General features: G+C 39.4%; 1 protein-coding gene across 1 annotated transcript in view; it reads left to right on the top strand.

The window, feature by feature from the left end:
- The first annotated feature begins 1,040 nt into the window (after positions 1–1,040).
- The window catches only part of XRCC5 (X-ray repair cross complementing 5), an 82,164-nt gene continuing 55,343 nt past the window's right edge, over positions 1,041–27,861 (top strand). The window contains exons 1-11 of the mRNA XM_019727052.2: positions 1,041–1,190; positions 4,866–4,979; positions 7,815–7,998; positions 9,420–9,468; positions 10,413–10,535; positions 13,451–13,642; positions 16,506–16,620; positions 17,745–17,883; positions 20,734–20,846; positions 23,972–24,034; positions 27,685–27,822. Of these exons, the coding sequence (XP_019582611.2) occupies positions 1,170–1,190; positions 4,866–4,979; positions 7,815–7,998; positions 9,420–9,468; positions 10,413–10,535; positions 13,451–13,642; positions 16,506–16,620; positions 17,745–17,883; positions 20,734–20,846; positions 23,972–24,034; positions 27,685–27,822 (1,251 nt within the window). The 5' untranslated portion in view covers positions 1,041–1,169. The remainder of the gene's footprint in view (positions 1,191–4,865; positions 4,980–7,814; positions 7,999–9,419; positions 9,469–10,412; positions 10,536–13,450; positions 13,643–16,505; positions 16,621–17,744; positions 17,884–20,733; positions 20,847–23,971; positions 24,035–27,684; positions 27,823–27,861) is intronic.

A 27,861-nucleotide genomic window follows, 5' to 3' on the forward strand; every position in this document is an offset into this window, starting at 1 on the left:
CATTTTGTCTTTGAGTTTCTCCCCAACTGCTTTGAATGCTACAGTTTTCAGAAAGAGGGTAATTGTGCTGGCCGTCCTATCGATGTATATTGATCTTAATCTGGATCCTTATGTCTTGACTCTTTCCATGTACCACTTATTTATGGAGATTCCATTTGGGTGGTATAGAAAATAGCTGTTTCTGCACAAGGTTCAGCTTGGGCAGGCCTCTTTTAAAGGGGTAGGGGCTGAAGCCTAGGAAGTTTCCAATGAAAGGGGGTGGTGAGCATGTCGGGCACTGTGATGGATAGCGGCCACTTCTGGAACAACTCCTTAGGTTTGTCTTTTTTTAAAAAATAAATTTTATTGGGGCATGTGGGGGAACAGTGTGTTTCTCCAGGGCCCATCAGCTCCAAATTGTTGTCCTTCAATCTAGTAGTGGAGGGTGCAGCTCAGGTCCAAGTCCAATCGCCATTTTCAATCTTTAGTTGCAGGGGGCACGGCCCACCATCCCGTGTGGGAGTTGAACCCGCAACCCTGTTGTTCAGAGCTCGCGCTCTAACCAACTGAGCCATCGGACTGGCCCTAGATTTGTCTTCTGATTTAACCTCCCCTCCTCCCTTCCAAGCTAGTGACACTCCAATTGGGAGATCCTTAGCAGATGCTATTTCAGCCTTGACCTCTGCACATCCCATTTCCTTTGCAAAGAATGCCTTTCCCACTTTTGAGTGCCTGAAAAACTGTTCCTTCAGGAGTTGGTTCCAAAGTCATTGCATCTGTGAAGTCTTTCATTCTCTCCCATTTTAGAAGAAACAGACTTGCAGAGAAGTGAAGTGACTTTCTGGATTCATACACTCAAGGAACTCTAACGCTACAAGTCTAACACAAAACGCTCTAGATGTTATTCTCAATGACAGAAAACGGAAGTAAATCTTTCAGAGAAGTCGTTTGTACTTATCCAGTTCTAGAGACTTGGACAGCTCAGATACAACAAGCTCCTCCGCACCACTGCGGACCGCCGGGAACCTGCGCATGCTCAGAGCGTCGGCGCACAGTTCCCCCGCCCCTTCCAGGTTCCGCGGGAAGCGGCTCTTCCTACCTCGCTCCGGCACGGAGTGCGCCGGAACTGAGTTGCGGCGCTGCAGGTTCCCGCCCGGAAGAGGCGACCAAGGCGCCTACGGATTGGCAGCATGGCGCGGTCAGGGAATAAGGTAGAGAGAGCCAGGAACTTGGACCTTGCTCCTGTCGGGGATGGAGAGGGTGGTTCTGAAGCGGGAATCATGGGATCAGGGCGGTGCGGAGGAGTGAGGAAAGAGGAGCTCGTGGGCCATGAGCTGGATCAGTAGGGCCGGCACTGAGGGATGCGCTGTGAGAAAAGCTGGGGATTTGTAGTTCTAAAATCTGAATTTGAGCCTCTCCTGTTCCCCATCCTCTCACTTTCTCTCCACTCCCTCCTCATCCCACCTCTACCCCGTCAGCCTTCCCTCTTTACCCCTCAATCCCAGTCCACCCCCTAACCACACCTCCTCCATTACTTCTGAGCCTGGGTTTTTAAAAATCTATTAGAATGGAAGTTAGCCATGGTAAGCACCTACCCAGACTTATGAAACTTCAAAGAGGGACTGTGAGTAAAATAACTTGAAATGTAGAGCATCGTATTGTTACCTCCATAATAATTAATGTTTGCATTTACTGAAAGCTTACGCTGTGTGAGGCACAGATCTAAGCGTTTTATTCCTATCTCTTTTACTCTTCACACCGAGCCCATGAAGTGAAAACTATTATCCTCAGTTTACAGGTGAAAATGAAAATGAGGCATGAAAAATGTGATTAGCCCAAGGTCACCCGGTCCCTAGGTGAAACTCGCATTTGAACCCAGGCTGTCTGGTTTCAGGGCCCTGGAGAATTTCTGGGAATCTGTGACTCTCAGTGCCCCAGGGTCATAACAGATATTACAATGAATTTTTTTAAATGATGTCTTCAATATAGGTGGAGAGTAGCATTTGTCTGGAAGGGTCACTAGAGGGAGGTATGTTCCAGCGAGTTGTTCATCCATCCATCCATCCATCCATCCATCCAAAGGCTAAGGCCCTTTACTAGGCAGCTGATACACAGATAAACAAGATAGGAGTTTGAGCACCTGATCCCTCGCCCCCTCAATTCCCCGCTGATTAAAATGATTAAGAACATACGCTGTCACTCACCTCCCTTGTACCTCCTCTTTCAGCTGCTGTAAATTTGGGACTCTAATGGAGCAGCTGTTTATGGCAAGTGGACTTGCAGCAACATTCTAACAACCTGGGTTGCTTTGGTGTATAAATGAACTGTGTTGCAATGCTGCCCACTTTCTCTTTCCTGGTTTTCTTACTGCTATCAGAAAGGAACTCGAAGTTTTACATAGACCATTCTGCTTCCATACAAGAAGTTCTATATTGTGCCCTTTTGTGCCATTTTTTTTTGGATACCTGATTCCTAGCAAAAGACCTTTAGTCCTGAGTTTCCTGGTTTAAAAGTAGCTTTTATGAATGTGTGTTAAAGAAACGCAGCAACATATTTTGGGACTCTTAAATTTTTTAAAGATTTTTATGCTCAAGGCATTGAAACTATGGTATATAAGTTTTATTGTGCTCAGAGGAATTTTGTAGGTTATTACCACCTTTTCGCCAAACATGCTACCTTTATGCCAGAAATCTCTTAATGTTATTACATTATATTCAATTCTTTATAAACTAGGGAAAAACTTAGTCTTTCTTTTCTATGTGTTGTCTGAGGTATAACCAAATTTAGAAATCATCTGTAACTTCCCTGATAGGAGCTCGTCTAGGTTTTTCAAACATTTTTAGGGTCAGGAGGTCACTGCTTTAGAATACTGCGGTTCTTTTACTGATCGCTTCTAAATATTTTTTTTTCCTCCTTATATGTAGTCAAACCAATCTCCTGTAACTTCTGTCTGTTGATCCTATTGTCTCTCTCACAGACAAATCTTTTTATAATACAGCTGTCAAATATTTGGGAGGAACTATCATGTTCCCCTAAATCTCATTTGGCTCAAATTTTTTCAAACTGTTCTTCACATCACATGTTCTCCACGCCTTTCTCCAACCTCATTTCATTTTCAGTTGCAATAATCTTTCTCATGAGATGTGATGCTCAGAACTGCTCAGTTTGTCAAATGTGGTCTGATCAGTACAAAGCACAGGTGAGATTGTAAGTGTCGAATGTCAATTCTGGAAAAGACCTAAGATCTCATCTAGTCCAACAACTGCTTCCTGCCTTCATGAATTACGAGTGAGGTTCAGTGACATTCTAAGGACTTAGAGCTAATTGGTGATAAAGATAAGACTGGATTTCAAGTCTACAGATTGCTAATCTAGTCTCTTTTTCACCATAAGCACTTTCTTTTTCTTACTTGAATTCAATAAGCTGTTGATACAACCTAAAATATTTTGGAGGATGGAATGAGGTAGGTGTGGGGAACGTAGAAGTGCTGTAGCCATGCCGTACTGGTGACTCAGAGTCCACTCTGAAATTATTGCTGTTTGTTCAGGTCTCCTCCAACTCATATTCAGTTCAATTTTGGGTGCTAAATAGAGAATTTTACATGTATCCCTTTTAGTTTATGTTTCCCCTATTTCCTTAGTCCCCCTTGCTATCTCATGACTAGGTGTCTTTATGTGGTTCCTTCTATCTGTAACTCCCCTTGTTCACATGACTGACTCCTACTCATTCTTTAAGATTCACCCAAGTATCATCTAGGAAGCCCTTTCTGCCTCTATATCCTGCCTCCAGTTTTGAGTAAACGCCCCTCTTGTGTGTTCTTTTAGTGCCCACTGAATACCTCTGTCATGGAACATTGTGCTGGTCTTATTTGTTTATGTGTCTTTGTCCCTTACTAGTATAGATTTAGTGTCTTAGTCTTCATTTTTTAGTCTCCAAATTGTTGGGTGTATCATTTTAGCATATATAGGTTGTGGTAGTCACCTATTGCTACAAAAATGCTTTATAAAAAAACTACACCCCAAATCACTGGCTTACAACAAAAGCATCTATTCTTTTGCTTGTGGGTCAGCAGATCAACCGCAGTCATCTGATGTATTTTGAGCTTACCTGAGTTACTGAGCTCTAGCTTGCAGGTTGTTTTCAGATCTCCTCTTCCCACGGATTTATTCTTGCACTCAGGCCAAAGGAGCAGCAGCTACTTGGAGCATGCGCCTGTCCTAGCAGATACTTTCTAGCTTTTAGAAAATATTAGGGCTATTTAAAGTTTTTCCATAGTGAAAAATTTTCTTATATATAGGGTTTCCAGGCGGCAATTCCCACCTGGAATTCTTTTCACTTTCCTGTTCCCGAATCCCAAGAAAATTTGGTCGGGAAAATTGGCTCTTTGAACCCAGTAATACCCACAGTGGGAAATAAATGTACTATTCACAATGTATCTCTTAGTCATTTTTCCTATTTATCGCTAGCTTTTCCAGGTGGGAATTCCCGCCCGTTCTCAGGAATTTTTTTCGCTTTTCCGTTCTGGAATCCCAAGAAAAGTTGGTCGGGAAATCAGGAAAATCAGCTCCTTGAAACCAGGTGGTTGGTAGTATTGGCTTTCACTTTATGGAAACGATTCATTGTGGAGAACAGAAAACAGTTTACGTCTCGGGAGTCGGGAATGGGAAAGTGAAAAAAGTTCCTGAGAACGGGCAGAAATTCCAGCCTGGAAACCCTACTTACATATATTCTCTAAGTAGAACACTTCCCTTCCCTTTATTGTGCATCCCTTAAATATCAGTACAGGTTCTTTGGTTGAAATAAGCAAAGGGCATATATCTTTTCTTTCTTTTTTTTAGTGATTATTATTAACATTTTTCAAATTCTCTTTGGGACTGTGTTTCCAGGCAGCTGTTGTGCTGTGTATGGATGTGGGCTTTGCCATGAGTAACTCCTTTCCTGGTGAAGAATCCCCATTTGAATTAGCAAAGAAGGTGATGACCATGTTTGTACAGCGACAGGTGAGTTTCAGATTGAACTTGACCTTGTAACTCATTTTCACTGCTTTTTGCCTCCACTTGGTAATGCAAGATACCAGCCCCAGTGTTTTGGGGAATCTGAGTGTTCTTATATATATATACTCCCATGTAATTCCAATTGCCACTAGAGCCTGATATTTTTTTCTCTCTTGTTTTTCGCCCCTCCACTGGGTATTACGTTTTTCATCAGAAACAAGAGGCAATGTAAAGTCATATTTAAAGGTACAGCCTCTAGAGCCAGCTGGCCTGGGTTTGAATCTTTGCTCTGCCAAGATCAGAATCTCGTGATCTTGAACAAGCCCTTCAAGTATGTTGTGCCTATTCTAGTTACCTTTTGCTGGTAATATACTATCCCCAAACTTAGTGTCTGAAATAACATTTTAAAGAAATCTTTTCTCATGGTTCTACGGGATAACTGAGTGACTCAGTTGTGTGATTCTCGTTGAGGCCTCTTGTGCAGGTGCGCTCAGCTGGTGAGTGAGTCATCTGAAAGCCACAGGGCCAGATGTCCTAGACGACGCACTCCCGTGGCTGGCAGTTATGCCTTCTGGTGGCTGTGCACTCAGTTGGGACAGCCCGTCAGAACCCTTACATGGGGTTTCTCCGTGTAGCATGGGATGCTCACAGTGTAGTAGCTGGTTCTAAGAAGAATGTCCAAAGAGACCTGCCTGTGTGGCTCTTTGTGACGTAGCAGAAAGTCATTTCCGCTGCTTTCTATTAGTCAAGCAAGTCACTAAGGCCAGCTCACAGTCAGAGAGGGAAGGGGGTGAAATATACTTAGGTTGATTTCTGCCCCTTCTACCTCGTAGGACTGCTAAGTCCATGCAGTTCTGTTTCATACCTGGGCACTGCTGCTGCTGGACGTCTCTGCTGTTTCTTCTGGGTGTTGCTCTTCCCGCTGGGCACTACTACCTCCCGCCTATCGTCCTAGGTTTTAACTGGTTCTGATGACCTGGAGTCTTTAATGTGTCAAAGAAGAAAACATCTCTAAACCCACTCTTGGTTAGAGTATTTGTATTGGTTATTTTTAAGTAGTGCTGCTGTGCCCTGTGCCCCAATGTAGTGTGCGTGTGTGTGTATACAGAGGGTGCCAAAAAAATGTATACACATTTTAAAAAAGGAAAACTGTATTAAAATTGTAATACTCAATATATACTGTTAACAAAAGATGAATACAAGTCACATTTGACTTCTGCAATTACAAGTCACATTTGACTTCTCAAAGTGGTTACCATCAGCGTCTCGACAATTCTGATTACGGTGAACTACTGCTTGAACAACGGTGACCAAAGTGTCCACTTGTATACGTTTTTTGGCACCCCTAGTTTTCATATATGTGTGTGTGTGTGTGTGTGTGTGTGTGTGTGTGCATATAAGTATTTTAAAGGAAGTGGTGCTTTCAATTTTTTCCTTTTGCTTCTGCCCCCTTCATGGAAGGCTGGGTGACAAAGCCTGCTGCCAGTCTCACGCAGCACTCAAAATTTCCTTCCCTCTCCTGAGTGAGGTTTTTGTTGTTGAGCATGATTACCTTGCCTTAAGATGGGTTCTGGTCCAGGAGACAGGATTCTAGCTGACCTGTCCCACTGGGGTACTGGACATGTTTGAACACCAGCAGCTGGGACTTTTTCTCCATGTACATCTAGGGATTGTAGCTGGAGTTGTTAAGAGACTGGGAATATGACAGACCAAACAAAAAGGAAGAATGAGCGACTTCTATCCTCTCCCCATGCAGCATTCTCCCCATTGATGTAAAAGGTTTAATAAGTAGGTGGGAACAGGATTGCCTGTTGTGTCCGATACTATTTTTGTTTGATTATGAAATGTTTCATAAAAGGCAAATGCAGAGAATAATAGAATGGGAAGCTATTTCCCCATTTTCTAGCAATATGCAATCCTAAAGTTTTGCCATATTTGTTTGATTTCTTTTTTTTTCCTTAGAAAAATTACTATAAATGTGAAACCCCTTATGTATCCCTTTGCAGTCGACTTCTTTTCTATTTTTTCCCTCCTTTCCTCAAAACTTGCAGTTATTACCATGCATGTTATATACTTTTGGACATAAGTATATTCATAAATAATATTTAGCATTGTATGAAGCTCTCAAAAGTGTATGTAATGTTATTATATGGTACATGTAATTTTGCAGCTTACTTTTTCTCAGTCTTATGTTTTTAAGATTTATTCCTGTTGATAAACATTGCACAAATTTATTCATTTTTTACTGGGTGGTAATAGTCCATTGTATAAATATTTTGCAGTGTTTTTTTGCATTCTCCTATTGATGGATAGTTCATTTGTTTTCAGCTTTGCCCTGTTGTAAACAATGCTGAAGTGAACTTGCTTGTTCGTTGTCTCCTTGTGTACATGTACAAGAACTTCTCTGTGGTATACACACCTATAAGTGAAATTACAGGGCTGTAGGATATGAATCGGCAAATTTTTTTATCTGGAAAATTTAAACCTTGGATAGTCATTCCAGAAAGACAGACTAAAATCTTTTCAAATTGTCCCTAAGTAGTTTTCATTGAGAATTAGAGTCTGATTTGGCTAGAATTTCTTCTAGAGCAGTTACCACCCTCCCATTCCCCCACCCTAAATTGTGCTGAAATGAAGGGCGGGACCCATCTATAGTCAATGAAAAAGTCTGCTTAGAACCTAAGAATTGTGATAGTTCCGAGGCCCATCTAGCCCAATGTTCTATTGTTGACAATGGCCCCAGGGACCTGCCATAGGGAGGTATGGTTGTCTTGCTCCCTGGGTAACTAATGGCTTCCTGGTGGTACTATATGGTTTTAACCTTTTACCATTCTTCTCTAGGTGTTTGCTGAGAGCAAGGATGAAATTGCATTAGTGCTTTTCGGTACAGATGGCACTAAGAATGCCCTTGCTCACGAGGATCAGTATCAGAACATCACAGTGCACAGACACCTGATGCTCCCAGATTTTGACCTGCTGGAGGACATTGAAAGCAGAATCCAACCAGGTTCTCAACAAGCTGACTGTATCCTTTTTCAGCCAGAGAAGACTCAAGAAATTTCTTCTAATCTGGGGAATCATAATCTAGTTTGGTGTGGTTCTCTTAAGAGTCACAGCTTTGACCGTATGGACATTTGTGGCTCTGAGGTCATGGTGGTGATGTGTGTTAGGATTCAGTGGGAAATTAATCAGGTTGGATTGGATGCCTGGATTCCAGACCCCCCAGAATCTTGCCCCTTCTTTGCACTAGTGAAATCGAAAGGTTGTGAGGCATCGGAAGGGGGCGATAACAAGGAGTACATGCCTGTATTGATAATGTGCAGAGCACTGGTGGTGGTGATGGTTAGAAATGCTTAGACACAGGGAGGATATTTCTACAAGGGTATATATGTCATGCGGGGTCTCTGGTCCCACTCCCCGCACAAGAACGCAGGATATAGCGAGGCCAAAAAGGAACACCCACGGAGCCATGGGTAGGGGGTTCACACCACTATAGTCTCACTGGCGGCTGGGTTGGAGACACAGGAAGCAAGAGCCACACAATCCTCAATCCTCCGTCCGCTTCTCTGCCAACCAACCAACCAACCAACCAACCAACCAACGTAGCCACGGCAGTTATATCAGTGGCCAATGGCTAACTGGTTGCAGCTTATGGCCAACTAGTTACAGCTGACGGCCATCTACTACCCGAGCGAGCTCCTTTCCACGTGAGGCCGAGAGCCTGGAAACTGCTCTCTGGGACTCTGTCCCCACAGTATAACATTAGCATTCTCCATGCTTTCCTGGATGGAGGTTAATTTTGTGCCCCACATCAGAGTGATATTCATTCAGACTGTGAGATTTCCAGTTTCTTCTATAGGTGCCCAGATTTTAAGGGGTTACTCTTATTTTTCCAGTCAGTAGTGCCATCCCTGATCACTGGGAGGTCCTGCTGTGCTGAGAGTAACTTACAAATGCCATATAATACAACTCCATGTTTAAGAATGGACCTAATCACAAAAAACGGGTTCTAGTTAGTGTAAAATGGCATCATAATTTTTGGTTAAATGAGTGAAATATGTTAGATTACCTTTGGTTTATTTTACTTTTCCTGGTTATGTTTCAGGATGTACACTTTGATATATAGCATATGTGTATATACCGGGGGTGTCAAAAAAAATGTATACACATGGCTTGTATTTATCTTTTATTATCGGTATACATTGAGTATTACAATTTTAATACAGTTTTTTCCTTTCTTAAAATGTGTATACATTTTTTTGGTACCCTCTGTATGTTAGTGAAATAAATTTGGGAAGAAGGACCATTGGGCAAATACTTTTCAATAATCACACAGTCAGCCCAGTGTCCACAATTTCCAGCACTGTGGACATCATTGGGGAAAAATTGCACGTTCTTGGGATAAGGGGAATGTTTGGTGGTATCTTCTGCCCTTAACTAGCTGAGTCCTGGACGCACTCGTCGTGTGCATGGATGTGATTCAACAAGAAACTATGTAAGTTTCTCAACTGAGGAGAGTTGGAAATGAGTCTTTCTGCAAAAATTATATGGGTTGATGTATTCAGTGCACTGTGTGATTCATTGTTAATTAAACAGCGTGTTTATGCGGCTAAACATTTCACAGAATTCAATGGTTCAGTTCATCCTCTTTTTTTAAAAGTTTAAAAAGAGGAAAGGATATACTTGCTGGGAATTTCTCTGGGAGAAATAAATGTTTGGCTTATTTCAGGTTCCTTTCTATTTGACATGAGCTAATTACCAGGAATTAAAAAAAAATACTAAGTGGTATAATCCATATGTCATTGAAATTAGATGCATAGTAATTCTGGCCAGCTTACTAATTCATTACTTATTTAATTATCAGCCTTTAAAATGTGTGTCTCGGAAAACACACATGAATGCATCCCTTAACTGTTAGGAAAAAACTTTGCACTAAAATTTCAGGCGTAAATTTGTATTGCTATTTCTTAATCTCTCTAAATCATTTGCAAAAATCCTGCCACTAGCCCTGTGAGTGGGATCAGACCAGCGTGTTTGGAAAGTGACCCCTCGCAAGGCTGACGTTGTAGTACACTGGGAGAGTTCCCTGTTTACATCCTGCCCATGCAGATGCTGGAAAGGGGTCCTTGTTGATGAGAATGGCCACATCTTAACTGAAGTTGGAGTTAGGAAATCGGGACATAATATTTCTGCACCTTTTTTGTAATGCTTAGAAATTTCTCCTAAGATGTTAAAAGTCTGTTATAATCGGGTGATTATGTGTTTGGTAGGAACGTAACTGAGCATCAATAACACATGGACTTCTAGGGGGTAATCACATTTGTGAACTGTATTGAGATTCATCTGTGAGCCTCTTTCTGCTTAGAGAACAGGTGCACTTGACTTTGTAGGAAATAATTTAGGAGAATGATTTCTTAATGTGCTGACTCTCTCTTTTAGAGGAAAGAAGTTTGAGAAGAGGCATATTGAAGTATTCACTGACCTCAGCAGCCCATTCAGCAAAGATCAGCTGGATGCTATAATTCATAACTTGAGGAAATCCAGTATCACCCTGCAATTCTTGTAAGACCCTACGAATAATGTTTGTAAACAAATTCTGTGTCTCAGAATGCAGTGAGTGGGGCCCCTTTACAGAGCACTTGTTCTGAGGAATCTTTGCTCTGCTCGGAGTCGGAATCTGTCAGGTGACTGACCTCAGCAAATATTCACCGATTACTCTCTCTGTTCCAGGAACTTCTGATTTTTTGGTGATAAAGGGATGAAAGTCATGCTGAAACCCAGGAATTTAGCTCAGTAGCAGACTGTTCACTGTGCTTAGGCTCAAAGAATTGAGGAATTAGAGGAATCTTTTGAGGACATTCAGTTCATCTCCTGCCCACACAGAGGGCTTTACCCAAACAGTGACCAGATTGTCAGTGTCTTTTCTGAAACAGCGCTAGAGAACTGTGTCTTACAGTGGATGTTTTTAGGGTAAAGAGGAATGTCAGCTAAGAATCATTTCAAACACATGTAATGCTTATTTTTAACTCTTTTTCAGATCTACAGAATATGCACACATATATAAAATGTAATTTGCTTATGTGTATTTAGAAACGAGGTATACGAACTTGGGGTGGGGGCAATAATAGTATATTTCACAGTTTGTTGAGGAGAGAGTCCCTCCCCCAGTAACTTCATTTTCCCCTCCAGGCATTTCCTTTCTTTATCTTAGGTCCCTAACAGAAAGTTCTTTCCACTACACTAATCCTTCCTGCTGTGTCTGAAACCTATTTTTTCTTGTCCTATTTTTGGTGAAAGCAGAGTGGTAGTATAGGATGTTAAATTATTAGGCTTCTGGGGACACTTACTTTTCAGACTGAGAGCTATACTGAGAAGCCTCCAGTTCAGAGTGGTAAGCCTTTGGCTTCAAAATGCCTGCCATGGGGAATTAAGCACTTCTCTTGCATGTATGTACCTCTCAGAACTGCTGAGGGCATCTCCTTTCTGTAGAACTGTAGAAAAATTGTTCAGAGTAACCCATCATACTGATACTTAAGATGGTACTTCAGAGAAATTAAGTGCTTTTAAAGTGACACTTCTCTCCTTATTGAGTTGAGGTTTTTCTTAGCACTTCATAAGCCCAGCTCAGCTTCTGCTCCCTGTTCATAATCTCAGAATGTCTTTACGTGGCTGAAACATACTGCACTTCATCAATGTCACTGGAAAGGGCTACTATTTTTCCGTCTGAGTAATATGGTAAAGCGTTCCCTCTTGGAAACATAGCCTTGTCTTCTACTTGCTCCTTATGTGCCCAGTTGTAGTTTTTCTTGGGTAATGTGCTTCCTTCCTGTGCCACAAACCTCCAGCATACAAAGTAGAGTTTTGGTTTTATTGTTTGGTGTATCCTGTGTTTGGTTGGTTGTTCTAGGTGAACTGAAAAAATACCAGTAGGTCAGAGAAGTACCGTGTTCAGAACAGGCCTGTTCCTTGGACCTAGTTTTCAGTTTCTACTACTGAGTAAGTTTATTTCTGGTTTAATGCAGGGTGGAAGGAACTGTTATTATAACTTGTTTTTTCAGGCTCACTTCCTGACTCTTCATTTTCATATCATTCTTCCTTTCTTCCTGGTGAATGTTAAGGAAACAGCAGTGAGCTGGTGCAAACCCTCTGTGCCACACCCTGCTCCTCGGAAGCTCTTTATCTGATGGGTGATACAGGACATGCAAATCCGTCCCACTAAGTATATGTAGAAAAAATGAAACTAGGAAGCCCTATTTTAATTATAGCAAACAAAATGACAAATCATCTTAAAAATAGCCATCCACATATGGGTGACCCACAGGTAATGTGAGTGAACTGAAAAGATTGCTGAATTCAGTTTCCGTTTCCAAGGGCAAAGTAAGGTCATACGCGACGTGGGAAGCATGTTGCCCTTACAATCAGGTGACTGAGTCTTGGCTTCATTACTTAGGAGCCGTATGTCTTAGGCCCAATTATTTTGTCTCTGTAGCTTTAGTTTCTTTTTAGAATATAAAGGTAGAAATCTCTATTCACCAAATAAGTAAGGATGAAATAAGATTGTTTACATGGTTTGTAAAGTGCCGTACAGAGTATTATCATAAAATATGGTTGGTTTATTGTTCAGTTTGTATATTGATGATTGAGTATTCCCAGGATTGGTAATCCCCATCTGGTTTTAGTTTCATTTCAGTGAAACAACTGGAGTGAAACATAAAAACAAAATGGGTTTTACTTGTTTCTAGGAATTACCAGATTTGTGTATAGTAATAATGATAACATTTTTGAGTTTTAAGTATTTTATACAAATTCTCTAATCTTTATAACTTTGAAGGATATTAATGGGCAGTTATTTATGTATTTTTGTCTGCCTAGAATATCACCCAGCCTTTTTCTAGGAAGCATTTCTTCCTAAACTTGAACCTCATGGCTTGAAGGAGGGCTGACATCTTCTAGATCTGGACCCCAGGCTACCCTTTATTCCTGGTGTTTTTGAATTTGAGATTAGAGGTTTAAACACTGAGTCTGTCTTTGGTAGTGAAGTTGGGCCGTGTGAGCTTGAATGTGTTCCGAGACAATGTGGAGGAAGTCAGTCCAAGAGAGTGAAGCCAGCATAAAGACTAATGACTAAATACGAAGGGAAAGAGCGAGAGGGTCAGGTAATCTGTATGGTGTTTGAGACACTGGGTGTGGTCATCCCTAGGCCAGGTGCGACCCTGCCCTTTGCATTATTTGGTTATGTAAGCCAATGAATTTCCCTTTTTTACCAAATCAAAGAGGCTTCAATTACTTGAAACCCATAGAATATTGACTAAGGTAGATAAGTACCATTTGACAGATGAGAAATTTAAAGCTCAGGGAGGTTGGCGAACATGCCCATTTTCTCATTGCTAGTGAGTGATAGTCACAGGATTGGAACCCAGTTTCTTCCTTGGCTTCAGACCTTGTCTTCGTAACTACTGCTGATCTTTCTCTGATAGTTTGCCTTTCCCAATTGGCAAGGAAGATGGAACTGGGGACGGAGGTGATGGCAACTTGCGCTCGGACCACCATGGACCTTCCTTTCCTTTAAAAGAAATTACTGAGCAGCAAAAAGAAGGTATTCGGATGGTGAAAAGGGTGATGATGGCTTTAGAAGGTGAAGATGGGCTGGATGAAATTTATTCTTTCAGGTAGGAAGTGAAAACCTTGATTACGATTTTCAATTGTACCCTTTTGAACAGAGGGCTTCCTAATGGTTTTCTTTTTCTGGGCCACTATTAAATTAGCAGTTATTCTTTAATAAATACTCTGATTTTCATTAAAGAAATGGTACACTAGCCCCTAATCTCTTTTTTTAGATTTGTGTGGCTAGCACAAGATTTCTTGTTTATTTCCAGGACTGTGTCAGTGAAGTTTGGAAATACAAAGATACCACAAAATATTTAGCAAGTAAAATGTAAAAGATGAGGTAGTAGATTTCTCCTTTATGCCAGGCTTGGGGCACATCTCTTGGGTCCTTCCTTTTCATGTACCTACAAAAAAAAAATTTCCTAATTATAAAAACTGGCAGATCTGAGATATGCAATATCCCCTTATCCTCTGATTTAGGTTTATATACTGTAATACAGTGATTAAAAAAAACAAAACAACTTTTGGTCATAGAATGATTTGGTCAGGCAAAACAAACCAAAAAAAACACCCCAAATGTAAAGAATTTACAATCTTGTTAATATTTCGTGTGGGTTTTATAAAGGCAAAATGATTTATGAAATATAAATCCTTGAAGTACCATATAACAATGAAGCAAACTGCTTTTTTCACCATCCAGTTAGAGATTGTCACCTTTTTTCATGTTATTCGTGGTTGGAATTGGACATACACTCAATTTAGAGCAAAGAACCTGAGAGGAGTTGGAAGCACTTAGAACAATATGTGTTTGAAGGGCCTGATTGGGTAAAGGTGGAAACAGTACTTTACCATGCAGTATGGCTGGTGTAGTTTCAAATTCTCTGGGATAATCACACCTGATGTTTGCAACTTAATTCCAGTTTATCAATAAATATACAAAAATACACGCATTTTAAGTGAAGTTCTTAGTTGAAGTAAAGGTTCAACAATTGGGATTTTTTTCAGTAGCTACATTGTATATCTGCTCTAATTTCTTTTCTCCACCGCAATTATAAAATATTTCTGGTGAGCTATAATTGACAAGCAATACATTCTGATTTTCTAAACACGAGGCACCCTTGAAAAATTACAGGTAAATGGGAATTTTGGAAATTGAATTGTAATTTCACAAGGGGTTGGCAAAGAAATCAAAGGAATCCTGTGAAGTGACATTTCTTGTCATAATCGTGTGTTCCTACTGTAATGTGTTCAGATATGTGTTCCTAAGTTATTTCTCTTTCAAATTTGGACAGTTTGTTCTAATGTGAGAATACATGTCTTAAGCTAATGTATTCACCATCCTATCATAAAGAAAAATTATAGGCCAATACAAATTACTGTTAAAAACATTAATTTTTCTGTAGCATAGCAAGGAGGGAAATTGTTGACTACATAGTGTGCCAGCAGTTTGAAGCTACTTTGGTTTTAGGTCTGCCAGGAAGGTGTGGACCAGAACTTTGTCATCCAGTATAGTACCCATTATCCACATGTGGCTATTTAAGTTTGAATTCATTAAAATTAAAAATTTAGTCCCTCAGTCACACTATTTCCAGTGCTCAATAGCCTATTGGACAGGGCACAGTTAGAAATAGAACATTTCCATCATCGCAGAAAGTTGTGCCGGACAGCTCTGAACTAGACTTTTCCCCATCTCTGAGATCTTAGGATGATAACTTGACTTCTACATGGGGAGCTTCACATCTATTTCAAAGCTGTTGTTCCCAAATGTTACCTATTAGATGCTGGCCTTTAGAACTTCCCCTGAAATATGCGTAGAATTCAGATCTCGTGATGGTTTTAGACATGACTCATACTTGGACTGGCAGTGTCCTGAGACAGATTAGACCTGGTTCAGACCCACTCAGTCCCCAACACATCCAAAGCCAAGGTCTATCATAACTTTGGAAGTAGGGCGTCAGATAGAATATCTGCTACGCATTGTAAATTATTTCAGAAAATTGGAGTCTTTTGATGCTTCTTTGTCTGTAACTCTGGATAACGTCACATAATTCTCCTTACCTCTTTCTAGATAGGTTTTTCATCTGTATCAAGGGGATCGATCAGTCATAGTCTGGACTGTATACTTTGAATGTGTTTGGTCATTAATTCCTTTGTTTTTTGTTTTAGTGTCTACAACAGCTTTCAGATATCTCTGGTAATCTTTTCTGTTGTGTTTGATTTAGGGGCCAGATAAAAATAGAACTGATCTTGGTTTATGTTCAAATAATGTAACACTTTACATTGTGTTTGCCACCCTCCCCAAGTCTCCCTCTCCATCCCCAGTAAGAAACCTAGAGTTCTCTGTTTTACCTCAAGACTAAAATGTGGATTGCTGTTACTTTATCCCTTGGGAGGTCTTTATTTAACTCGCTCCATTATGGGCATGTACAGATGCCTTTTATTTAAGAGAATTGGAATTAAAAAAGAATTGTAGAGTTGTGAGCAGTGACGTTATAGGCTGGTGCCCACCCTGTGATATCCTAGACAGGGGTTCTTAGCGTGGTTTTCAGGGAGCTGGTGAACCTTCTATATTGTGTGCAAACTGATTTATGAGTGTGTTTTCATCATATCTTCAAAATGTTCTTGGTCCTGAAAAAAAAAAGTAAAGAACAACTGGCCGATTTGAAAGAGCGGATTGAATAAGGGAAGATAGAGATGTTCGTTTTCACCTGTCAGTAAAGTCATTCAACTCCTTCCTCTTTGGCCAACTCATTTGTGTCCTGGCTCTCTCCCAGCTCGTGATTGTCACATCCCTGCCTTCCCCTGCTGTTCCTCTCTGTCTGATCAACAGCAGTGCGTTTCTCATTCTAGAAAACTAAGCGCATCATCCAGCACAAGTTAACATTTTAAAATTGTTGCATTCATTATATATTTTTCTTTATTAAGTGAGAGTCTGAGACAACTGTGTGTCTTTAAGAAAATTGAGAAATCTTCCACGGCCTGGTCCTGTCAGCTGACCATTGGTTCCAATTTGTCTATAAGGATTGTGGCTTATAAATCGGTAAGTGGTAGGTACACGTTTTTTAAAGAAGTGTTACCTGGCAGACTAATATGCTTACATAAGGAACTGACAACTCATGTGTGGGCTATTTAGCACCAGGATTACTGCTTTTGTAACTGCTCTCCCTATTTCATCTCTATTTAGCTTTTATGAAAAAGGCATGCTAGGTAGGAGAGGAAGTTGTACGACTTGCCTCTAATGGAACTTGATTCCCTCCTCTTTCTTTCTCTCCATTGATAATTGATTGTTAATCATGAGTTCTAGGCCTTTCTCTCTTTTTAAAGAAGGAAAATGGAATGCATCAAGCTGGGTCATTGTAGTATCGTCGCAGAAATATAGGATATACGCCAACAGAATCAAGAAGTTCAGAGTTTTGAAAACTCAGTTACACCTAATTCTGTTATTAAAGGTACCCAGGAAGTATGAAAAAGTATTGACTTGTTACTATGAGATTGCCTTTTGTAAAACATGTACATTTATACATAATAGCACACTTTGAAAAATGAGTTGCTTTTGGTAATTATTTGTTGAAATTCCAGTTTGAGTACAAGTCTCTGATCCATGCTTCCACATGACCCTCCTTACCTTTTTTATTTAAATATACAAAACTAATATATAAAAACATTTAAACATACAAAGCATGTGTTTATATATTCAAATATTTTTTGTACATTCAAGGACTTAATTCCAGTACACACTCCACACCTGTGAAATCTTTGCAGGTATATCTTTATTTTGGTTTCTGTCAAGGCCTACAATAGTGTCGCTAAGAATTGAGAGTACAGTTTCCTCCCATCTTTCTGTCTTTTTTTTTTCTCAAATTTTCTTACTGATTTCTGAGTACTGGTAGAGTCTACTCTCCCTTTCTTTCTTGGAAAACAGAAAGTGTTTGAGTATATACAAATATTCATATTTACCTGTGGGTTACCCTGGGGGGGGATGAAATGTTGAAAGAGTTATGAAATGAACTAAAATTTCCGCAATAGGCAAGAGCAAACAAAACAATGTTGAGTAATTATTTTGTGTTTTTTTCTGTAAAGCAGAGAATATATTATATTTTCACCTTTGTCGACTGGAATCCTAGCTTTCTATATTTTCTCTTTATTTTTTCTTTTGGAAATAAGATTCAACAGGGGACAGCTAAAAAGTCTTGGACAGTTGTGGATGCAAGAACCTTAAAAGAAGAAGACATACGAAAAGAAACCATTTATTGCTTGAATGACGATGATGAAACTGAAGTTCCAAAAGAAGATATTATTCAAGGTGTGCCAATGAGCGGGTCCGCTTTTGCCTAAATGAGATTGTCTTCAAGGTGATCAGAGGCAGGCTGAGATTTATTATTTGTTTACAGATATTTCTCAGTTCTAGAGATGTAACGCTTTGAAGGGAGTATGAGACACTGGTTTCTTTAGCTCATCTGTTGGGTCTCAGGCAGGATGGTTCCCAGGACTGTGTTTGGGTCCATCTCGCTGAGTTTTAAATGTCTCAAGTGACAGGACTAATACTTGACTTGCTTTAAAGTTTGATATTTACTAGCTAGGAAAATGCTTATGTTAGTGTGGCTGAAACAAGTTTTTCAAAATGTATTCTATTTTATTTTTGACATCCATGGTAATTATTTTCTTGAGTGCCAATTTTAGATTTTATATCCTGATGGATGTGCTCCCTTAAGGTAATTTAGGGGATAAGAAAAATGATTTGTGTTTGTTTTATTGCTTTATGTTCACTAGGATCTTTAAAGTTGTACCCATTTGACCTGTATGGTGTGTCTAGATGGCATCTCTATCCAGGGGGCTTAGAAACTAGCTGAGAGCATCTGAATGTTCAAGAGCTAAACTTATAAGGTACTAAATGATAGTGAAGATAGAAACCAGGGTCTTGATATAAATTTATTTCCAAACTGTACTTGTTGCTACCCAGTATAGTTTTAGTTTGCAAGTCTTAAAATAAATGCCTTTCCTCTGTGACACTGTATTTTGCAGGGTTTGTGGGTATTTGTATGTGTTGTAGAGGCAGTGGGGGGAAATGATTAAGGTGGTGGTGGTGGTGGTGGTGGTGGTGGTGGTGGTTAGAGTTTCTTTCTCCTGATGGATTATGTATAGAAAGTAATCAGTACGTACCCTACAATCTCTATTAATTTTTTAATTCAATTCAGTGGTCTAATGCAGTTAAGAACATGAATTTTTAAGTCAGACCTGGTTTAGACTCATGTCCTTATCACTTGCTAACCACTTGATCCTAGTATAATGACCCACCCATAGCAGGAAGGGTGGCATGATGAAAGACAAAAGACCAGGAAAGTAGAAGGCCTTCTCAGTGATATAAGGTCGTTGGGATGGTGTAGTGGGCATATACAGATTGGTACTGGAGGGTAGTAGCTAACAGATACCCTGTGTTTTGTTCTGTAATCTTCACAACAGCCTAATGAAGCAAGCACTCTTGTTGTTTTCATTTTATACATAAGGGAACTGAGGCCGAAACATACTCATTAGTGTATTCAAAGTCACACAGCTGACTAGCAGAGCTTCAGCCCAGGTCTGTCATACTAAGAAGGGCTTTGAATGACAGGCTGAAGAGTTTATCCTTAATTTTGAGAACAGCGTGGAGCCAGAATGTCATTGGAACTGTGTTTTAGGAAGATGAATGTGACAGCTAGACGTAGGGTGGGTTGGAAGGAGAAGACACTACAGATAAGCGTACCAATTCTTTTGGTTGCAAACAAAGAAAGGGCTTTGGTTATCTTAGGCAAAAGGGAAATTTATTGGTGGAGCAATGGAGAGGGAAAAGTTAAAAATTGTCTGAGTTCAAAGAGCATAGACGTGTAGCTTTTCTGTCTTAAACTTTTTTGCAGTTATCCACATACTCCCTTTGCCTGTCCTCCACTCTCTGCCCTGTAATATGTAGAGTTCTCTTTCTTAGACAGAGGGACTAGTATGTGTGGGCAAAGGAATATGGTTATATGTTGTTGTCCTACGCTTCTTGCTATGTACAAAAGTTAGTTGTTGATTTGCCCTTTAAGTAGATGAACCAAAAAACACAAGACTGTTTTAATGAGAATTTTCAAGTTACCATTAAACAATTCAAGTAAGAAGATGTCTGATGCCAGAGACAAGTTAGAAAAAACATTTGGTTTAGATACCACTCTTAATCATATGCCATACATTTCCCTGTTTGTTTTTTGTGGGAAATTTTATAAAAGACATATATAAAAGTACAGTTGTTGTTTTTCTTTAATTAAATACACGACATCAACAGATTGACAGGAACAAATAAACACTGAGTCACAGACTGTGTCCTCAAACACGTTTCTTTGTCTCCTGGAGTAAAGGTGTATGTGCTTTTCCTTTCCTTTTACCCAAAGCCAGAGTCCTTAGATTTTGATGATCCTTCTCCCAACAAAACATATTAGACTATATACTGCAATAGCATGACCTTCTATAGAGCAAAAGCCCTGGAACAGGTTTGGAGTTTGTTTTTAAGAAGCCAAGAGCCTATATTTGTATGAGTAACCCAAGTAATGAGAAAGAACAAAAATAGACAATGCAATCCCAGAAATAAAATTAATTAAATGCAGAAAAATATCCAACTTATCAACTGAATGTTTCTAAATAGAAGAGTTCTGGCTTCTTCCGTTGGGCATTTGTATATCTCCAGCATGCATTTTTGAGAACATTTTTTGTTCTGAAAATTTCCTATGGGCATTTTTTCCTCTGTGGGTCTCCAGGATTCTGAATAAATGTGTTCTTGTTATGTTTACAAATCACGATTGTGCTTTAGTCAACTGTGGTTTATTTTTGGAGGGTATCTAGTACGTTACATTTGCTACATTCTTTTTTCTAGGCTGGATAATCATTAAAGTAACTAGATTGCAGAATATGTACTTAAAAAACATAATTAGATTTTAATTGACTCTATATTGTACATGTTGTTTATTGACTCTATATGCTGCTTTCTCCCCTTGATCACAAGGGGCAGAAATTTGATTCCAGGGAGTAGTATGTGGAGGCTTGATCTGGAGTGTGCCTGTATCGTTCATGTAGGCGGGTGGCTGATTTCAACTCGTAGAAAATGAGCCCTTGTGCACTTAACAGATTCTCTGCTCTTGTCCTCCAGGGTTCCGCTATGGGAGTGATATCATTCCTTTCTCTAAAGTGGATGAGGAACAAATGAATTATAAATCGGAGGGGAAGTGCTTCTCTGTTTTGGGATTTTGTAGATCTTCTCAGGTACAGCACTTACTCTACTAATTGTAAACAAAATAAGTGAGCTTTTCCTTGTTATTATTTGAGATGGTGTGATTTTGATCGGTCCTTTTATTTGTAATACATGTTTATTTCACTTTCAGTTTTCCCAAAATGTAGTCTGGGAGTTAGTGTCTCTGTCTTTGAGAAAAACCAAGATGTAGAGAAGTCAGCATGAATCAGAAGAATAGATTCAATTGAAAGTCTCATCTTAGTTTCGCTGTCAGTCGTAGCTCATAGTAGCCTTAAAGAAACAGTATCTAGTTGTTTGCTATTATATTGCTTTTCCTAAACTGTTACGTATAATGGAGTGTTTTCTAGGAAATGAAGGTCTAGCTGGGTGTTGAATGACTATAGACCTCTTAAAATATCATTGATTTATGCCAGTTGCTCTTCATCTCAATGCCTAACAAAGATGTCTAAGATGTGAAACTTGTCCTTAAGTCATATATTTTTTAGACACCAATGCAGAGATACATAAAATGACACAATGGGAAATGCAGTAATTCACTGAAGGCTGTGGGATACCGTATACTATCCTAGAAAGGGTTACTAAAGATTCCTGGGGATCTTAGATGAAATTGTTCTTGAGGTAGGCAACCAAAAAGAATGTATAAGTATAAAATGTATCTTTTCAGGCTCTATAGGAATGAAAAGATTTTTTTTTTTTTAGTCTAGATTAACTCAATTGAGAATTATAATAAAAATAATTATTACCCAGTATACTGGATTTAAACTTCCTCTTGTTGCTCAAGCACATAGTCCCTGTGTAGTTCAGTGTTAGAATAATTCAGTGAGGTTAGGGAGCATGATTTTTATGATATGCCCAAACTGTTATATACATTGTTAAGACTCATCAGCTGAAAATTAGGAGGATTTACTTAAAGTTGATGTGATTTTAATAGTGAGAAAAAATACTTATTGGAAGTTGAGTCTAATAATTTTCTAACAAATTACACTGAATATGCTTTTCTTTAAAATTACTCACTTTGGGGAGGTATATAAACTTAAACCTTATGGTTATCAATGGCAATGCTTATGAGTCTTTTTCAGTGAAGTAGAACCTTTATTCAGACCTGTTTGTAGAAACTGGCCTATTGGGAAATGGGTCTTCCTAATTCCAGACAGGCAGAAAAGACCTATCCTATACACTTACACATCTGTAAGTAAAAGTCAGGACTCAAAAAATTTAAATCACCTGTCCCAGGGTGGTAGCAGAGCCTAGTTAGTTGAATGACAAAGCAAAAAAGAGTGAACTGAACAAAAAATACATTTTCCGTTTTTAAAGATTTTTATTAACTTAAAATTAACGTTTAAGTCATGAAGTATTTTCTAAAGCAACTTTTTGTTTTTAGCTCTAAATTATTTGTATCTCAAGTACAGTCTCAGACAGGCACAATAAATATAATCACAATAGCTACCATCTGTTGAGTGATTATAATATTTCAGTCAATATACTAAGCATTTTATATAAATTCCTATTTAATTCTTATTACGACCCTTTTAGGTAGGTGCCATGATACGTACTTTATACATTAGGAAATTGAGCTTCAGAGCTGTGAAGTAACTGGCCAAAGGTCACCTCGCTAGAAGGTGGTAGAGATGGGCTTTGAAGCAGGTCTCTCTGACTCCATAGCCAGTGCCATCAGTAATCTGCCTTCCAGATGGACACCCTCATTTCTGAATAGTCTAATTTTACATACCTGCTTTCATGTATTATCTTAACAAATGCATACACACTTCATAAGAGAAAGATCTTTTCCATATCAACTAGATAAAGTATAAGCATGCACCTACTAACAGACCAGTAATTATCTTTAAATTAATAAGATCACATATTTTTCTAAAGTCCCTTTAAGTGAGGGAAACTAACATTTCTGGATTGAATTGATGTGAAACTTTTCATTATATAAAATAGGTTTTTTGGTTTGGGGTATGTTTTTCCTTTTTAGAATTGTGAATTACTCTTTTAAATTTTCAAGAGTCCCTTCAATTTGTCTTCCTCCAAGCTGTCAGTATTCTGGGTATCTAATTATATGATGGATAAGAATTTAGCCAGAACTTCTCCCAAATGGCTGTCTGTCTTTTGAAAAGTCATTTAGGTGCCTTAGCTCTTTTTTAATCAATCAAGAACTATTACAGATTTTAATACCCTGTTTCCCCCAAAATAAGACCTAGCCGGGCAATCAGCTCTAATGTGCCTTTTGGAGCAAAAATTAATACAAGACCCAGTATTATATTATATTATATTATATTATATTATATTATATTATATTATATTATATTATACTGGGTCTTATATTAATATTTGCTCCAAAAGGCGCATTAGAGCTGATTTTCCGGCTGGGTCTTATTTTCAGGGAAACACGGTAGGAGGGCAAATAAATCTACATAAATGTAGCAAACTAAAAATGTAGGATCATTCCCATATTTCTTCAAATAATGGTTTCAAATGAGGAATGGAAGTGGAGGTGGAGGGTGTTTGAATTATGTAGGCTTCACCCCCACACCTTTGAGACTTCATCTTCCTGAGCTGTGAAAGTGCTCATAATTTCTCAGCTTTGGAGGTGGGAGGGCACTGTCCTCCTCCAAAAGCAGTTCCCCAGATGTGCTCTGTTTTTCTGTCACTCCAGACTTATTCTCACTGTTATCTCTGCTCAGGACACTTGTGCCCAGACTCGTCATCAGTTCATGCACATCCTTTAAGTCCTACCTTAGGTGTCACCATGTACAGAAGCCTTTCCTGACCCCACAAGTCCCAGCTAGATGCCATCCTGATGTGCCCTTGTAGCACCGAGCTGTAATTCTGTCCTGTAGCTCTGTATGGTAGTACTGCCTTGCGCTCAATTCATATTTATCTGTCTAAGCTCCTCGGGACAATACTATATCCTGTTCGCTTTTGTGTTACAGTACACAGAACAATGTTTGACGCATACTAGGTGCTCAGATATTTATTGTGTTGAATTGAACCTCAAGTAATAAGTTGTTTCTAAGGCCTGTGAATGTTTTTCAGTAAGAACATTTTGAATAAGATTTCTTAGTAACGTGGAGCATTATGGTTTTATGTTACTTATTTTGGATCGACACCAATTTTTTTCTCACTCTTGTAGATCCACAGGAAATATTATATGGGAAATCAAGTTCTAAAGGTCTTTGCAGCAAAAGATGATGAGGTGAGTTGACAGTGGGTCTTTGAGGTAGTGCCACAGAATTGAATTGTCATTTTAAGGGAGTCGTTTCGGACATTTGTAGTTTTAAAGGACATTAATTCTTGCAACAGCAGTGGGAAAATTCACTGACCTTTATCTCTATAAATGGAGAAATGATAAATGAATTTGTCATAGCATGAGCACAAGGCCTGAGGATATAGTCCTGCAAATTGGAGATCAGGTGAGTATTAAAAGCAAAAACATTTGGCAAGTGCATTTAGTGTGGGAATCTCATGGTCAAATGTTCAGGAGGGTTGGGTCAGTTTGACCTTTTCATTTTCATAAATACTGAACATTTGGTGCTGGTTTAAGCATCCTGGAGATGAACTTCACTGATTTACTGGGCCACTTCCGTCATTCAGAAATGTGTCTTTTCCCCCTTCCCTCTCTCTTGGCACTCTTCTCACCTCCCCAAGAGATTCTGTTTTCAGGCTGATTTCTGCCTGGGTAACCACCCATGATTATTGCATCCTACACTCAAACCTGCCCACTCAGTAAATATTTTGTGCGTAGCCTCCAAGTTAGAGCTTGTAATTTCCTTGGAGATGTGGATCTGAGCTGGAAGATTCCAATCTAGTGCCTTTTTAAGACTATTTAATCAAGTTTCCAAATTCTGGAAGTATTTTTATTTGAAGTTAGTAATCTGTATGTAGAAGGCTTGTTTGGGTTGAGAGAAGGGTGATGGTTAAGTGGTCTAGTGCCGTTGTTTCCTCACTTCTGAAGATGGCTGGCTGCAGGTCCAGTGCATGATGTGCCATTATTCTATCAGAACAGCTAAAATTAGAAGAAGATGCTTGGCTTCCACTCAGTACTGAGCAGATTCATTAGAGCACAGTGGGTATATGTGAATCCTTAAATTTGAGAAGACTGGTTCGTGGATTTCTCCTGGATCAAATCCTGCTGGGGAACGTGCAGTTCTGGTATATAAGGTGTTAACACACCTTAACTTCATTTTTAACTTTTGCTGAAGTCTTACCTCCTGCTTACTGTCCCTTTACACAAAGAAAATCCTGATCACTTCATGTGTTTGCTGTGTATGCAGTGAAGACTGTCATATCACAAAGCTGTGTTGAGGCATCTGTGGTTATTTGACTTGCCAGCTAAGTGCAGCCTTGTGACTTGCATGACTCAAATCGAGCCTCATACAGACCCTATAGATCACAGGGTCACTTTGAATTCATTCAAGAAAAAGAAATTCTTTTACTAATGGGAAAGGGCTACCTTTTGGTGTCAGTTCTTGACATCATAGTCAAAGAATAATATTAACTAGTTGGAGCTTATGAGGTAAGCAGGAGAGTAAGGAAACTATGTCACATGAGGACTTCCAGTAAAAGATTGCATGGAGAAGACTTGTGTAGGTAGGTAGGGGAGTAGGAGGGGCAGACACAATAGCCCCCTTCATACATTTAGAGGATTATCATATGAACAGAAATTAAACTGTGCTTCCTACCAGAGGGTAAATAGGGACCAACTGGTGGCAGTTTTGTTCAAGATGAAAAATTACGTTGTCAACAGGTTTATCATCCAAATGGATTGGTTCCTTGTGAAGTGGTCAGATCCCCATTTCTGTAGGTTTCCAAGTAGAGTCTTTATTACCACCAGTCAGATGTGGAGGAGGGAATTCCTTCATCATGTGGATTGTTAAACTATGTGAATACTATTGTTTTTAACTCAAATATTCTGTGATTCTGTGAATAATTTCTTTTTAAAAATATGTTTTCTCTGGTCATTAGCATATAATTTTTGTGTGTGTGTAGAGAATCTACACTTTTATTTGCTGATTTGCACTGTGTGTGGAAGAGAAGGGGAGAAGAGAAAGGAAAGGAAATGGAGCTTTAGTTGAGTTTCCCACAGGTGCAGTATTGTGTTGTAATGTAGCAGTCATTCAAGACCCCATCCTTCCTTACTTTAAATATCCCAAATGGCTCTAGCAAAGACATCCAAATAAAAACTTGCAAAATTGGAAGTAATCTCTTCCTCAGACTCCCATTGTACTTATCTGGTCTCTCTTTCGGGACATGTTATAATATATGCATTCTGTATTTGATGCATACCTCATGTCTACTAGTACAGAATGTATTAGCTCAGTGAGATCAGGGACTTATCTTTGTTTTCTTATAGGGCCTAAGAGAGTGCCTAGCAAAGAGTAGGCACTAAGTAAATATTCTTTGAATTGAAAAGATAGTGACTCTATTGTGAAATCTGTAGAGGATTTTCTGGCATGGTATTGAGGTCATAGGTTTTTAGTGGAGGAAATGGGAGTATACATAGATAACTTTGATAAAGGTTATCTAAAATACTGAGAAAAGTACAAAATGGGGAGTTACGGAGGGAGAGAGAGTTGACTAAAGCAAATCTCAAATGGAGAGGGTATCAATTTACTGAGCCTTGAGAATGGGTTAGAAGCTAGAGAGCCAGAGATTTGGAGAGGGCATTGGAGCTAGATAGAAAAGGTGTGAATGAAAAGCTGCAGAGGTGGGAAAGGACAAAACTTGCCCAGAAGTAATGATCGGCTCATGAGGATTTTATGGAAGGGCGTCACATGATCAGCTCTGTGAACAGAGGAGGAGGCAGTTTTGAGAGAGAACAGATGGATTTGAGAGATGGCGTGGAAGTAGAATGGGTAGAGTTTGGTGAACACTTGAAGGTAAGGGATGAGTAAGGTGGCATTATCAGAGACTTTGGGCTCTTCTTTGGTTGACTGGGACAGTGGTGTTAATGGAAGTAAGGGGTAGAGGTGGAGAATGGGGGAAAGACAGGAAGTTTCGTTTTCATTATGAACACTTGAGCTACCTAAGGTATAACCAGGTAAGACACCTACCAGCTAGTCCGCAATGTAAGTCGAGATCTTAGGAGAGTTTTAAAGCTGAATATACAGATTTTTGATTCATCAACTCATGAGACCGGATAAAATAATCTCCAACTAGAGTTCTAGAGTAAGAGGAGAAGGGAAAGGTCAAGAGCAGAATTTCAAGATTAGTTGGGAGAAGAGCTAGGGGAGAAGTGGCCACAAAGTATAATAATCAGGGGAGAGTGGTGTCTCTGCAGCGAAAGGAGAAAGTGTGGAGAAAAGGGACGGTCATGTGCTACGGAGAGGTCACCCTCAGAGCACGGGAGCCCATGATTTAGCAGTTAGGAGTCCATGGGCGACTTCCGATGAGAATTTCAATAAGGAAGTGGGGTCACTAGTGGATTAGACTGAAGAATAACTGTTCTCAGCAGTGAAAAAAGCAAGACAATTATTTCATGAAATTTAGAGGTGAAAGGAAAGAAAGATACTGATTGTAATTTATGGGGAGAGAGAGGCAAAGAAATATTTTGTTTAGGAAGGCTGAGACCTGAGTTTATTTAGAGGGTGAGGGTATGCATTTGGAGGAGAGGGAAGATCGAAGCGGTAAGAAAAAGAATTTAGATAATGAAGTTCCAGAAGAGGTGTAGTAAATGTGATTAAATGCAAATATGGCCTGGAAGTTGGTGTGTGTGGGTGGGGGAGAAGGCACTTAAAAAAAAATCTGAAACAGGTAGAAAGTGGATAATAATTTTAGGAGTATTTGGTCCCGTGTTGAACATTGTCCCATGTTGGCACGTGTTAATGCATGCATCTTTCTTACTAGGCAGCAGCAGTTGCCCTTTCCTCCCTGATTCATGCTTTGGATGAATTAGACATGGTGGCCGTAGTTCGATATGCTTATAACAAAAACACGAATCCTCAAGTTGGCGTGGCTTTTCCTTATATCAAGGACACCTATGAGGTAAAATCCACAAGTCTTTTATTATGTTAATTCGTTTTT

The sequence above is a fragment of the Rhinolophus sinicus genome, linkage group LG01 (assembly GCF_036562045.2).
Source record: "Rhinolophus sinicus isolate RSC01 linkage group LG01, ASM3656204v1, whole genome shotgun sequence".
NCBI lineage: Eukaryota > Metazoa > Chordata > Mammalia > Chiroptera > Rhinolophidae > Rhinolophus > Rhinolophus sinicus.